The 15,983-nt window shown below is 47.8% G+C and overlaps 1 protein-coding gene across 1 annotated transcript in view; it reads left to right on the top strand.

Moving 5' to 3' along the window:
• Positions 1-5,048, top strand: part of LOC129384118 (uncharacterized) — a 59,313-nt gene extending 54,265 nt beyond the window's left edge. The window contains exons 9-11 of the mRNA XM_055069259.1: positions 404-750; positions 2,119-2,458; positions 4,041-5,048. Of these exons, the coding sequence (XP_054925234.1) occupies positions 404-750; positions 2,119-2,458; positions 4,041-4,364 (1,011 nt within the window). The 3' untranslated portion in view covers positions 4,365-5,048. The remainder of the gene's footprint in view (positions 1-403; positions 751-2,118; positions 2,459-4,040) is intronic.
• The last annotated feature ends 10,935 nt before the right edge of the window (positions 5,049-15,983 follow it).

Genomic DNA, 15,983 nt, shown 5'->3' with positions numbered 1-15,983 from the left:
GTAGTACTTTGTTCCTGTAGCACCTACAACGTTGAGGTGTGTAGGTGTTGACGTAGATGCAGTGGTTTCACTGGAGATGCATGCAACTACTGCAACACTGTCATCAGTCTGTGAACTCGGTCAAGTCAGCACTTCGTACTAGACTCGCTAAACCGCGACGCAAGCTGTAGAGAGGCAAACGAACTCATTTTTTTCACTCGGTGTCACGTTCGTACGCGCTATTGCAAGTTTACTACAAGTGTTGACTGAGACTGACTATAACAAGTTGCAAGCTCCGCACACGCACGCCAGGTTCGAAGCCGCGCATTACGAGCGTTTACTGCTTCGAATAGACTTTGGTATTCTCTTTTGCACTGCTCTTTGTTTTGCTTACCGCATGCATGATTTCTAAATATTCCTGCAGGTCAACCGCTCTTTGGAAACACTCACCGTCTCGATACTAAGCGACCAACCCGAGCATCAACTCGGCCGCCTCTTCAGTCTCATCAGGGCACTTGGCGTCTCTGCTCGCCTCCAGTTCCATTGGGAGAAACCCCCGGGGCATTTTTTTCCGGACCGTGTCCGCTTGAGTCGTCACTGCAACTGCGAGTTGGATCTGGACCACTGCGGCGTCAACGACGCTAGTGACCTCTTAAATACTCTATCAACCAGTCGCCACATCCGAATCGCCAGTATACACTGCACTTCCATCTCACTGGAACCTGTGATCGGAAATATCGCTGACGCAGTCCGCTCGGCCATGTACCTCAGGTACCCATCCGCCCTTCACTCCAATTCCGCTTTGCAACACATTGTTCTCACTGAGGGCTGCACCGCGTCAAATGTAGCATAAAGCACCCGCGTGATTGCGTTTGCCGTTTACCTGCTCTGCATTCCTTCCTTGCAATTGAACTTGGCACATCCGCATTTAACACAAATGCAGACGACTTGCGCAGAGTGTTGCCATTGCGGTAATGGCATTGATCCATTAGTACCACGGTCCGAAGCAGACAAGTGAAACGTGCCTTGTTAAGTAAATTTTTCCCCCGTAATCTCTCCATAGCTTCAACACATAATGTACCCGAATAATGCAAGACTTCAATGCTCTTTCTACATCGTCTGATGTTCGAGTAGCGCTTCGCCCTCGCGACCACCGAAAACGACTGGTGGTGAACGGCAGTTTAGAGAAGAAATAAGAACGAGCTCGCATGAACCTTTCGGTCAAACCTTTCTGTTTGTGAGAATTTCTACATTTAGAGCTTGGACTTGCAAAATACCTCATCCGTAAAACAATTTTCACATACCCGTCCTTTCTCTACACAATATCGGACATCAGTCACTTTTGTAACCAGAGAAATCTGTGTCCATTGCTCCGCAATATTCGCTGTACAAGCATTTTCTCTCCCGGAATCGGTAACTTAAACAATTCGTATGTTTTTCTGACGAGCCACTCGTATCTCCTGAAGCGCACTCTTTATTCAGCTGATTTGGTCAGCTGTCGAATGAAGCGCCTCATCTTCTGCAGCCTAAACCACTTCAGCGTAATTTTGCTTTCACGCCTGCGCTCTGTTGGTCTTTGTGGTGTACTTTCTGTTCCTTTACGTTTGTTTCTCAATTTTCCGCCTCCCCAGGGAATCGAAGAAAAGAATATACTGTGTCAAGGTGGAAAGTTGTGCCAGTTGGTTAGGATTCATTGTAAGCTTCGTGACAGTGCCACACAACAAATGGACAAAAGGAAGGTAAAGACAACACGGCGCTGGCTCTCCACCGACATTTTATTGCTGGTACGTCTAACATGTACGTAGGTGCTAGTTCAAAAACAAATTCGCGAGACAGACAGAACAATGCAACTGTGACGACCTGACGAAGAATCAAGTGACAAAGGTATTGCGGTTCCTTGTGATCAACAGAGTTAGACAGTTGAGTCAGTCTTGTTGTCGTTTCTACCTTCCTTTTGTCCGTGTCTCCTGTTGCGCTGTTATGAACTTTACAGTGGATGGACGCGAAACCGAATATTATCATCTGTTTAATATATCTGCTTTATTTATTCAGCTATTCAACCTATACCACAGCCAGCCGTGAAAGGCTGGCTGCTTCACTCGACCAGTGACTTCACTACTTGCTATTGTGTCAATGCAGGCACTTGACGCTGAACGTTGACGTAAAAGAGCCCGAAATGCTCAAACTGCTTGGGGCACTTGAAGGCAATCGCACCGTCGGAATTTTGGAACTCCCAACGCACCTGTTCAGTAAGAGGGTCGCCAAAGCAATGGGCCGACTGGTCAAGTTCAACCGGACGATCTACAGCCTCACCATTATCATTGATGGCGAAAAGAAATCGTCCCAAATGAGTAGATTCTACCATGAAATGAAATGGGCCGTTCCTCTCAACCGCTTCCTCATAGCCGTGAATCTGATGCTCTGCAATGTGAACCAGGCAACAATGCTCGAAGTAAAGCAGACTCTCTGTCGTAACATGGTGAGTTTGCGCTGCACAGGTTTCAAGCTTATTTAAATACTTCTGGCGATTCTTTCCAGAGTACTCTGTATCTTACGCAATGGCCTGCGAAAAATGGTCACGCTAACCGCGAGACGTTTCTCCACCAGTATGTCGGTTCTGAAATACACTTGCCGATTTTGTGGCCTTTGATTGTTTGCCCTGCTAAAGTGTGCCACCGCATAACCTACCCTCGGCGCAGGCCTTTTATGTGGCTACGGTGTGAATTGCGCCGCACTTGCGAGCAATCTCACACGTTGTCGGGCAATTCCACCACCTGAGCCTTTATCACGTCATAAGTAAAGCTGTTTCGCTGAACGTCCATTTCAGTGTCCCAAGAAGATACAATCAACTGGCGTAGAACTTGGTGTCCATACAACAGCAGTTTTCCAATAAGAGGTGGAAACGAAGAATGTCGCCCAGTCCCATAACGTAAAGGTATAAGCCGTCGCATTCGAAAACTAGTGACTGTGCTCAATGCGGTCGTAGCGAAAGCAATCGCGGAATATGCATGCCCGCTGTTTATACATGGTAGCACACTACCATGCGTGCAATCTGATAAAGTTCTTTCGTTATAGAAAGTGGGCAAATACTGAAGCTTGCTGTACAGCAGGTAATTCGAACGATAACCGCATGACGATGATCTCTGCAACAGCTGCCAGCTAAAACGCAAATCAACGTCTTTGACATTATTAACCCCCCGCTACAGAAAGTTTTGCAGCAAATTAAGCCATTGTCATAAGACCGTCGATAGGTCTTTCTTTCAGTAATCTCAACAGAGACACCATGAACTAGAACTTCGTTTTATATAACGTACCCCATAGAGGTCAAGAGGAAGGGCTGGGAGGTCAACAACTTTATTCTCCGGTTTGCTACCCTACACCAGGGTTAGAAAGAGCGCAGAGAAGAAAGGGTTAAACATGCGCACGAAGGGCGTTCCATTTAGAGGCGTTCAAAGGCGGGGAGATGGCAATAAGCGCAGTAGAGCTTGCTCGGCCTTCTGTGACCTTAGCTCCGGTCGAAGGCGTAAAATGACTTCTTCCGATATTGGTGACTCGTCCAGCTGGTCGAGTTCATGGCGAAAGGATTCCATCTGGACTGTACTGCAGGCAGTCGCACAAGTAATAGCCAATCGATTCTTAATGACACATAGCAAGTACGGTACCAGAAATGGCCCGCATTTCCTCTTTTTCTTATGGCCTCCCTTGAGTAGGTCCTCCAAATAGATCGAGGTAGCAAGACGGCGAAGATTGGGGAGGTAGAATAAACGCAAGAGAAGCAGGTTGACCTCAGCGTAACTGCAATGTGGGTGATTGACACCTCAACATTGATCAGCAGTGTTAGGTAGGAAAAGGAGGATGACACACCTTCATGGATACTGCTCCAGACCCTAGCCTTCCCGAATAAATTCAAGCAGCAGGAGCTTTCTTTCACCAGGAAACATATTTCGCTTTACTGCATTGGCTGAGTGGAGGAACGATCTGAAATGCGGATTCTAGCTCCAGTGTTTGCTTCTTCGTGCACTAACTTGGTGACCACTGGTGACTGCACTTTGTTATCGCAGATGAAAGTCCACGAGGCCATCCGCTTCGTCCATGGCTCCAGTGAAGTCAGCCATGCTCTTGCCTTCGAAGATCTGGAACACACGTACTCCGTAGAGCACGTGCTGTCCCATAACTACGGCCTCGACAAGACAACTGCGGCCGAGAAGGTTATCGAGGCCCGTAGTAGGCTTCGTGTCGAGTATTTCGTACTGACAGGCGTCGTCAGGGGTCGAGTAACTTGCGAGGGAGAGGGTGCGCTTCAGCCCAGCCTCAGCGACCTTAGCGTAAGCCTTCTCGCGTACATTTGCAGTCACCTCTGCATTGGTGACGTGAAGCGCCACTAAAGCTCGTGACTCGGACGTTCTCCCCTGGCACTTCATTAGCCCATTCGTGTGAACGAATTAGGACCATTGTAGCATTACAGTACGTCACGTTCAAGCATCGGATGAACTCCGTGCAGGTTACGTTTTCAGTCCTCACCGGCGCTTGAGTGCGTCCGCTACAACACGATATATGTCCTCCCTTGGCGTAAAGCCACCTCGTCACGAAATACCCTTTGTTTGGAACTGTAGTTCTTCATTTACCGACATTTGTCGGTCTTTAAACCATTCCTTAACGCCTGCAAGGTATAGGACGAAAGCGTAGTTTACATTTGCGGCGCGTGCTCTTGAAGAGCGAACTTCCTTCTTATGGTGCATAAGAATGTGTTAGCACCTCTTCACCGTCCTAACGCTCATATGAGAACCATTTTACTTTCAAAGTACTGGACTTAATGTATCTTAACACTCACTTTAGCCGTCCATATGTGGCCTTTTCGTTGTCGGTGTCATACATTTAGCATTTTTTGTAAGGTTATCGTTCATGAGCCTAACTGATACCTATGCACCGGCTGTTCAGTTAAATGTTCTAGCGTTAACGCACCATTTTTTTTCCAGACACTTGTTTTATTCTCCCTAATCAAAGGTAGGAGTGCTCGTAATTTGGATGCAACTTGTACTTGCGGCTCTAATAAAAGTAAAGTGCGAGTATCCCTGTGTTCTGGATGTTTCAGCGCTTTGTGCGTTCTTTTGTGTGTCTAGAAGTCACTGCATCTGTGCCTTCTCCATATTAATGACAATGCATATAGGTTTTAAGCAAATCCTTCAGTGTGGTTTACAAGCGATCAATAGCTAGATGAAGCAAGCTGGAATCATAGCAGCAAGATGGTCGAGTTGGAAGAGGTGCACATTTTAATCAGCGCGGAAACGTCGGACAGTGGTACGATGACACAGGACGAGCGCTGTGTAACAGCTGTCTTGTCTTTTTCCAATAAAGATGGGCACCTACATGATCTGCAATGCGCTGAAAGGTGAAGTGTTCTTACGCTGGCTCAAGTGCTCATTGATGCAGCTGCTTGTCTGCCCCGTGTAGGCTTTCATGCAATGGAGAGGAATTCTTTTACCTCTGTCGTCCGTTATTTCCACGCTGGTTAGTAAGTATGGCACAATAGTGCGACATTTGGACCACGAGGTTTGTAGCTACGTTCCTACATTTGTATCAAGCGAGCACCGTTCACTGTAGCCGTTCCCGTGCAAGCTCGAAAAGCTAGTTCGTGATATAATACCCTCATCAAGCACCGCGAGATCGCAAGTTTTGGCTCTTAGGCATTTTTTTTTTGGCTCTTTACTCGGACTTTACCTAAACTTTTAACTTTCGTCTCCTTATGCACATTTCAGACTGCGCGATATCTGGGATAGACCCACGGGAGAAGCTAGAAACTTAGTCGATACTGAAAAGTGATGGCAACTAGCCAGGAAAGGCTATTTAAATGTCCAGCCACAAGCAGAAGCCTCCCTTGGTTTTCGCTTTGCCGACGTACACTGCTTCCTAAACCTACATAAGTTTATTGTTCGCAAAAACGAGCGCGTCTTGGCTAACGCATCTCTGCAGGCTCCGGATAATCGTCACCACGCGCACGACCTGACCCTTAAATTCACGCAAACTGCCCGACCCGTCCTCCATACTTGAGGCGCACAAATCCTATTATTCGCTAGGCGTTGGCTCATCGGGGAGGTATTCTGTAACTCCGCCTAGTGGCCTGGCCATTTCGGCCGCTGCTGATTGGATGCAGCTGTACGAGAGGAGGCGAGCGGCCCTTGCCAATCAGCAGCGCCGAAATGGACAGTCCACAAGGTGGACTCCTACACAATACCACTTTCCCCTCACGCCCCTCCCCCACAGGTTCAGAAGAAGGTACGCGGGTGCCCGTAGGCAGGCAAAACCGTTAAACGCGACAACAGGGACAAGTTACTCTTTTTCGGCGTCGCGCGTAAAATAGCGCGCCTGAAAGTCCCTTAGTTGCCTTACGGGAAATTCGGCCGTGAGTACGTAATCACTTTTTCACGTGGTGTGCAAACAGCGACAGTAGCAGCAGGAGCAAAATAGGAAAAGTAGGAGGAACATTCAAAGAAGGCTTTTTTAAAGTAACCCGATAATGTTAACGGATGGCGCGCTGCACAAGAAACAGCTCTTATTTTTTTTTAACAGCCGGGGAAATTTGATATATTGACGAAAAGAAATTAGGGCCCACAAAGGACGATGGCCTGTGAGGGCATCAAATAGCCCGTGTTTTTCTTTTAGGATATTTTAAATGCAGCAGACATGTCTGCCCGAGTCTAACATCATTTACGGCAGAAAGAAGGCTAATGACTGCGAAGAACCGCTGTAACGTTGCTAGAGGATCACTTGATTAACTGATCAGGCGGAATATGAAAAAGTACCTTGAGGAGTGCCACAAGAGGCCAAAGAATATGTTGCTGGCTTCGCTCTACTGCGGTTTACAGCGCGTTTGGAAATTTTGCTCAAGCAAATTGAATCATCTGGTGCCTAACGCACACTCTTTGCGAAACTGTTTCTCTCTCACGCACGTTTTATTACTGCTTGTCTAACAGTCTATCACTCATTCTCTTGCACACTCTCTCTACGACGCACACTCTCATGCTCCTCTCCATCACACATTAACGCACTTATTTTGCACTTTTTAACCCTCTCACTAACGCAAGCACTCACTTCCTTAATTTCGCGTTCTCTTGGTTACGTAGGTTGCTTAGTTGGGTTACAAGGCGTATATAGAGTGTCTGTGCTTTTCTGACAAACCTTGTTCGAATAATTCCTAATTTTTTTTGCGCTCTGCAGTGAGAAAAATTATCTGCGAGATGCGTGTGCGCGCAATATCTCTCGAGAAGGCGACAATAAGGGCAGCCAGTGATAGCCAAGCTTGACGGCCGTCATTCTATCACATAATTTCACACAAGCCAACTGAAGAGCTCGAATGAAACTGAAGGGCTCTTGTTGCAAAACGGCGCACCGTACCTGGTTCCATTGTGCCCGACTTGCACGCAATCGCAGATTAGGAAATATCGCCGAAGCTCTTTCGTACAATTTCTGAAGCATCTACGGCCAGGTGTTTTCAGGCCCGGCCCGAGCCCGAAAGTGTCATGCGTTGGACCGCCGGTGCCCGGCTCGCTGATTTGACACCTGACCCGCACCCGGCCTGAGCCCGATGGATCCAGGCGCGGCTCATTAGCCTTTGAGCCTAGACTAAGCTAGGTAGAGTTCTCGCTTATTGCGAGTCATGTAATGAACGGGCGGCGGGCGGTCTTTAACTGCATCAAAGTAGCTTTTTGTCCTGTGTCCCCTCTTCCTGGCTACTTTGTAACTTTGAGAGTGAAATAAACACTTCATTTATAACCGTACCAGCGAAAATTACTATTCCGTGTGCAAGGACAAGCATACAACAAACAGTGAAGAAAATTAGGAGGGATCACGTCAATAAACTGTCGCAGAACATAGCACAACCGCTGCTGCTTCTCCAGGAATGCAGATTTATTAAAAGAAATTAAAAAATGCGTCGACTTCTAAAGTTGCTGCTAAAGAAAGGAAATGTGAATTCTTTGAACACCATGCTCATGCTTTGAAGTGTATGTGATATCAACTATCGTACTAGGCTTTCCCACTAGTTGTGCGAGAATATATAGCGAAGCAATAGGTGAACACTCTCGTACCCACCTATAGTCATTTCTTCCTACTTTGGAACGTCATGTAATCATTGCGATGTACAATTATGTAACTGAATCCCATAGATGTGGCTCGAATGTGAATTTAAACACTTTTGTCCATTAACTTTAAAAAATCCCACATTACATGACCAGTAGAAGGTTTTTATTTGAAGAGAAATTGGTGAGGCGCATGGGCAGTGCTCATGTGTAGTAATATCGCACACCTATCACGCTATTTCGATTCCTTTATTGGGCTTCATTGTAATGGCGTCCTTTTTTTTTTTCAGTCCACAATTTCAGCATCCCTGTTTCCCAATCTACGGTAAGTTGGACTGTGTCTAGCTTCGTCTCATCACGTAGGGTGTTAAGCACAGTCCATGTATATGCAGCGTATGCAATGTAGCCATTTTTCATCCAATTTGATATAAGTGTCTTATTTTTTTCACTTCAAACCTTCGCAGGGAGCCCACCAAGTGCTACAAAAACATATATAAAGCTGTGAACACGAGAGCTTCGGCACTTATTATGTGAAAACATTTTAAAAACTCACTCTGTGAGTAAAATTTTCGGCGCACTGTTTTCTTTTTCACGTACCTTTAACCCATGTTGGCAAATCTTCCTGCATCTGTGCAGAATTAAATTACTGACCTAAAAACAATGGACATTTGAAGTGTAAATTTAATTAGTTCGACTAATTTGATTAACTACGACAGAGTATTCAACTGCGTTGAATAAAAAGGGAACAAAAAATGATGGTAACGAGTAGCGATTTGCGCTATCCTTTAACACAGAAGTTCATTTGTTGACGAATATTCCAGAATCGCTTGATGCCGCTTGATTTGAATGCTCTAACTTGAGAGGAAAAACTGTCATCCCTCCTAATGTAGCACGAAGCTACAAAGGAAACCCGTACTCGTTGCCCTGCAAGCAAGTTTCACAGTTGACGAAAAATTTGTCCTTGCCGGGAATTTTTCGTCAATTTGTCCTTGCCGGGAATTTAGAGGGTCCTCTCTCCAGTGAGCCCGAATGGGAAGAAGCCGTCGAAAGCCCAGACCTCAAACTCCAACTCAAGGCCGTCCAGAGGGCCCAAGAACTGGCGGAGCGTCACCACGCTCCCGTCCCGACTTGGGCGTCGCCTACGGTTTCGGCCCAAGGAGCTCCCCGCGTGCGATCTCCAACGGCTTAAACCCCCTCAGGACCTCAATAAAGTTCTTGACTGACTGCCGGGAACTTGAACCAGGGACCACCGCCTTTCGAGCCGCTCGCACTACTATCGGAACTAACCAGTAGCCTTGTCGATGGCAGCGCGAGGGCGAATCAATCCTCAACTAGTAGCATTGGGACACTGAATGTGGCAAATTAGTTCTGCAGAATTTAACGAGGTGGGGGAAGGTTTATGAAAGGAAAAATTGTCATCCGCTCCATGGTAGCGCGGAGCAAGAAAAAAAGAACTCGTGCGGCTTTCTGCGAAAGAAAGCTTCGCAGTTGAGAAAATATCCTTCCGTTCCTGGGATTCATTGCAAATAGCATGTTCGGGCTTAATCTGCGCTTGACTAATACCTCTGTGACACCCGAGGGGAATCTTCGGTGCCAGGACAATGGTACGCTAGCCAAGGAGGAAGGTACGTGCCGCTAGAGAAGAGCGGAGAGAAAACTGCGAAACAGCGAACCCAGGAGAGGCAAGCAGGCAGGAAAATGGCGGCCAAGTCGATCGAGAATCAGCATACGCGCATTCCAGACGGCGCCGAGAAAATTGTTCTCCGACCACGTGGCGGCCTAGTTAAGCTTGCCAAATATGGAACAGGATATCGAACTGACATCATCAAAATGTTGGAGGGGATTAACCTACGCGAAGAGAAGGAGGACATAACTCCAAATATGAAGCAGCACTCCGTTCTCGTCATCACTACGAGTGCGGAGATGAAACTGAATTACGCGAGCGTGAAACACCTCATGTTTGACGGTGAACAAGTGGACTTTCACCTACGTGGCCACCCCCGAGCACTGCGGAAAGGGAGTCATCCACGGGGTTCCACTCGGATACTCCATCGAAGAAATTCTGTACCGCCTAGACCGCAAGAATAACCCTGAGATTCGAGGCGTCCACACAGTGGGCAAAGCTTCACAGTCGATCTTCAGTCTTTTCAAGGAGAAAGAAATGCCAAGATAGATTTACCTCAACGGGGCACCGCACAGATGCCAGCTGTTCCGTAAAAATACGAAGTGTGTGTCGCCTGTGGCCGACTCGGGCATCGCGCTGACGTGTGCCCAGACCCGATGAACGTCAAGTGCCGTGGTTGCGGCCTCGAGAACCCGTCAAGTGACCACAGGTGTGACTTGAAATGCCAGCTGTGCGGCAAAGGCCACGCCCTAGGAGACTCCAAGTGTCGAGAACTCTTCCGCACTCCCTACGAAGTTAAGAAGCGACAGTGGGGGAAGATGGAACAAGCAGCGACGACTGGTGGGGGACATCAGAGTCGACAACGCGAACGAAATGGGGGAAAGGACTTCAAGTTCCGCGAGGACTCTTTCCCAAAACTGGAAACAAATCAGAGCAGACCACCACCGCCGCCGAGAGGACGCTCCGGTTCCCATGCCAGGAGCCAGTCCAGGGTGCGCTCGAGCTCAAGGGACCCTGCCAACCCATGGATACGAGGTAGGAGAAAGGAGCCTAAGGGTGTGAATATTTCGGGCAAGGTCTCCCAGGAAAGTAATCAGAGGGATAAACGGGACGAGGAAATTGAGAAATTAAAGAAAATGGTCGAAAATTAACAGGGATAGTCGATTTGCAACGGTCCGAAATCCAAAACTTAAAGAAATCGCAGAGGCAGGCAACCCCTCCTCCGCAACAACCCATTAGACAGGGGACCCCTCCCCCAGCGGCCCGTCAACAGCCGCAAGGAGAGGATAAGATGGTCACAGAGGCGTCCCTCCCGCCACCAACGAAACGCAAAATTGAAGACGCCGACCCTTTTCAGGTTATATAGAAAAGGGTGGAAAATTTGGAAAGGTTAGAGGCCAAGATGAATGAATTTATGAACCACATCAACATCAAAATTCAAGCTGTCCTCGAGCAGTCCAGAAACAGGCCGAGGAATGCCAAAGGCTAAGGAATGAGATGGTCGCCATTAACGCGTGTCAATAGAATATGAAGCAGATCGTCACGCAACTGCAAAATGGCCAGGCGCGCAAATGAAAATCAAATCTGGCAGTAGAACTGTCGCGGCTTCAGGCGCAAGCGATCGATTCTGCAACAGTACCTTCCGCTATTTGATGAGACTCCTTTGGCGATCGCCCTCCAGGAAACTGGAGGACTTGCAAAACTGTCAGGCTATCGGGCATTTCATAGTGGCAGCGGGGAGAAATCCTCGGTCACAACGTTCGTGAAAAGAAATATCGCGGTCATTGAACACGATCTAGAGTCAAGAGAGATCGAGAACATGTTTGTCGAAATTCTAACCGGAAAACAGAAGGACCCTAGTTTATTCCTTCTAAATTTATACAGCTCACCCAGTGAAAGGAAGGTGAGGCTGAGGGCTCTGCTACGCAAGGCCCTCAAAATTTCAAGCAACGAGCCACTGTTCATAGTGGGGGACTTTAATGCACATCACCAGGAAATGGGATACCCGCACCAAAGCCCGAAATACAGACAGCTGTGGGAAGATACGCATGACATAGGGCTAACTCTGCACACGGACCCTGAAAGTCCAACGAGTGCGGGCAATAGCGTTAGTAAGGATACATCTCCAGATCTGACATTCTCCAAAAACGTAAAAGATCTAGAATGGCATAATTCGGATCAGAATTTTGGCAGCAACCACTACATAATTGTTTCCATACTGAAAGAGGGCCTTCAAACGCGCAGGGCTCGCGCGCCGGCCGTCGTTGAGTGGGATAAGTTTACAGATATCAGGAAGGCGCAGGAACTGGGGCCCACCACAAACATCGAGGAATGAACGACGGCGCTGAAATCGGACGTTAAAGAGACGACAAAAGCGCTCGAAGGGGATAACGTCCCGGAGATAGCGGACAGCCGTCTTCTGCATATGCGGGCAGCTAAGCAAAGCATGGAGCGTCGTCTCAAAAATCAGAGATGGAACCGCAACCTCAGAAAAAGGATTGCTAGGCATTATAAGGAAATCGAAGATTTTTCTTTTACATTAGGCGAACAACATTGGGCTAACAAGTGTGATGATATGGAGAGGAGCATGAACCTCTCCAAGACGTGGAACATCCTCCGGCACTTGTTGGACCCCGCAAGCTCGAAGACTAAATCCGGTATAAGATTGGTAAAAGTGAGGCACGCGTTTGAAGGAACGATGATTATTGCTTTAAAAATTATTTGAGACGTTCGTGGGGGGGCGGGGGGACATCGCGAACTACACTTGCCGACTATGGTGGAGCGCCTAACAAGGCGTTGGACGCCCCCATCTCAGAAGCGGAAGTGCGTGCAGAGATTGTAAGACTCAGAACGAAGTCGGCTCTGGGCCCTGATGGGGTAACGAACAATATTCTCAGGAACTTGGACGATGATTCCATTAGTTATCAAACGAAGTACATGCAGGAATGTTGGGATAAAGGCAAGCTCCCACAACAGGGGAAGACGGCAAGCATTATTTTAATACCGAAACCCGGGAAGCCTCCGCAATTTGCAAACTTACGGTCAATTTGCTTAACCTCATGCGTGGGGAATTTGATAAAGCACGTCGTCCAGACCAGAGTTATGGGCTTCATGGAGTAGGGCAATCTGTGGCCACATGAGATGGTCGGGTTCCGACCTCACTTGTGTACGCAGGAGGTCATGCTCCAAATCAAACATGATATAGTAGACTCAAGGTCTAAGGATGCAAAAGCAATTCTGGGACTGGACCTCTCGAAGGCTTTTGACAACGTAAAGCATGAGGCTGTCCTGGAAGGGCTGAACAAGATTAATGTAGGTACCAGGACATATCGATGCATCAGGTACTTCCTGACAGGAAGAACTGCCTGCATGAGGTTCCAAACGCAGGAATCCCACACAATTGAGCTAGGGAGTAAGGGTACGCCCCAGGGATCAGTGCTGTCTCCCCTACTCTTCAACGTGGTTATGAGGAAACTCCCCGAGCAATTGGCAAAGCTCGAGGAATTAAAATTTACTATTATGCGGATGGTATCCCCCTCTGGGCCAACCGGGGAAGTGATTCAGCCGTCGAAAGCCTGCTCCAGGCCGCCGCCGACGTCATAGTCGATTACGCGGCCGAGAGAGGCCTAGAATGCTCTCCGCAGAAATCAGAATTGTTTATATACAATCCGAAACACTTAAGGTGCAAGGCACCGTCGGAGATCAAAATTAAAGTGGCGGGTAAGGAGGTACCAATAGTTGAGCAAATTATAATCTTGGGCCTGATTCTCCAGTCACGCGGCCACGGTGGCGAGACCGTCAAGAGGCGGCAGAAACACGCAATACAGACCCTGAGCCTAATTAGGCGGGTGGCCAGCAAAGGCCGAGGGTTAAAGAAGAAAATTTTCATTAAACTGATACAGGCGTACGTATTGAGCCTGGTGACCTACGCAACGCCATATCTCGATTTGAAAGTGGTGGAAAGAGAAAAGATTGATTCTCTAATGAGAAAATGCGTAAAAGGAGCGCTGGGTCTGCCCATGTGCACATCCACGGAGAGACTGATGAAAAAATTTGATTATCCCTCCCCCCTGCCAAAAAACATGCACCCGGAACATTGCAAAGACAGCAGGCATAAACGAGCCGAACCATTAAAAATTAAATCCGGTAAAATTTCGTAAGATGAGGTGAATGTAGACATGGCTAGATGTAGCGGCAGTTTTACGGTTGCAACGGCCGTCAGCGGGCGGGGCATTCCCGTGACCGCTGTCACTCTGCGCGGGCGCAGCATAGAAGTTGCCGAGGAAATTGCGATCGCATTAGCTTGTGCTGGAACAGACGCGCAATTTGTGATCAGTGACAGCGAAAATGCCATACAAAATTTTAGCAAAGGAAGGATCTCGCCCTTAGCGGCCAGAATCCTAGGCCAGAGAATGTTAAATAGAAAAATTCAAATAATTTGGAATCCGGCGCAAGAAGCCGTCCCCGGCAACGAGGCGGCCCACGAGCTGGCTCGATATCTACACCGACGAGCCACTACGGGGCCCCTCTATGACCGAGGGAGTGGAGAGCGCATGCTAAAATATGGGGAGATCACGCAGCATTATAGAGTGGCTCGTAGACTGGTATCCCCGCCAGACCCAAAATTAAACAACAGACAAGCAGTCACGTGGAGACGACTAGAAATTTATACGTAGCAGCACCCGGTTATGGCGAACCACATGTTCCCCGAGGCCAGGAGCGATAGGTGTAATCCTTGTGGGGCGAGAGGGACCCTCGACCACATAATATTGGAATGCCCGTACTCTCCCGGGGGAACGCACGAAATGGGTATTAGAGACACCTGGGAAACCCTGCTGCGCAGCTTGGACTCTGAGCTCCAGCTCCGGCTTGTCCAACTGGCTGAAGAGGCTGCTAGGACCCAAAACCTCCCAGCCTGCATCTGAGGCGGCGGCACTCGCCCCCTGACCTGCGTGTCGGGGAGTGGGCAGATCACCTTATCTGTTGGAAAATAAAGTTTATTCTATCTATCTCTCTGTGACACGAACATGCAAAAACACTTTTACGTAAGCGATCTTTAACCAAGTTGAAATTCTTTTTATTCAAATGGTGTAGCGCGGCAGACGCGCCACACCGACGATCTCTTTTTACTGTTTCCTTCTGGACATGCTTTACGGAAAGCTTGATCGAAATAAAAGCTGCCAAAATAAACTGATATTTCTGTAAATATAAAGTGAAAATTTATTTTATTACACAGTTTTCATATAAATTTAATAGCACCAGATTAAGAGACGTGAATGTAATTATTTGTTGTAGTAGTTAATAGAGAGCATTCGACCTGCTTTCGAGACCCGTTCGACTTTCTTACTAGGGTGCAGAAGAAATGAGCATTACTGGATTTATAAAGTACACCTTCTGCGAGACACGAAATTATTTTTTGCGGTGAGCCTAAGCGACAGAAAAATAAGCATTTGCTTATTTTTTATACATGATTATCGATGGCGCCCACTGCTTACGAGGCTACTCCTTTTCATCCGTAAACGAGATCGATGAACTCCGCTTCCAGAAAAGACCGCATGTAGAAAAGAGAGCGCTCCTTGTCTTGTGTTTGCGAACAAAGCCCGTTTTGCTCATTGGCCGATCCCGGCCCGACTCCGGGTCGCAGCCGGGCCCGGGATTTCGAGCCATCCCAGACCTCTGCAATGCTCTAATCTCGCGGCGCTTTTAGGTCATTATGGCTTACATTAGAAACAGGCTTAATAAAATTATTGGCATTATTACACGGACGCGCTGCCACGCTACCACTGACCACGGCGTCTTCACCTTCAGACCCTACAAAGAAACTATCACTAAACGCGGCCTACCAAGCGTAGCTCAGTTCGTTTCCACGACAGTATAAAATTAAAGTTCGGTTTATCTGATTTCGAATGAACAACGGCTCGATTGCATACGCGTCTATCGAAGGTGGAAATTTCGTATTCACTGACAACTTCAAGCACAGCCGTTCTCCGTTTTATCAGCCGGGCATGCGCTTGTGAAGCGCGTTCGCAACTACTCGGTAGGGAAATATGCCAGTAATGCGCCATCCGCGGGTACTTGCAGACAGCGTACAAAAGCGTCAGGTTGCTGTGCTTGAGGAAAGTTTTTACCAGAACAGAAAAAGAATAATCGATGTTTTTTTTTTTAATTTTCCAGTCGGGGAAAACGATTAAACAGACAAGGACACATCAACTGTAGAGTTCCCCGCGTTGCGTAAGAATGATAATCGCTGTAGATGCATAACACTGTCGTAGTTTTCGATCCATTTGCCCCGTTTGTCGCAGAGC

This window comes from Dermacentor andersoni, chromosome 9 (genome assembly GCF_023375885.2).
Source record: "Dermacentor andersoni chromosome 9, qqDerAnde1_hic_scaffold, whole genome shotgun sequence".
NCBI classification, from domain to species: domain Eukaryota; kingdom Metazoa; phylum Arthropoda; class Arachnida; order Ixodida; family Ixodidae; genus Dermacentor; species Dermacentor andersoni.
Note: the sequence above shows the minus strand (reverse complement) of the source record. Positions and strands in the feature narration are given on the sequence as shown.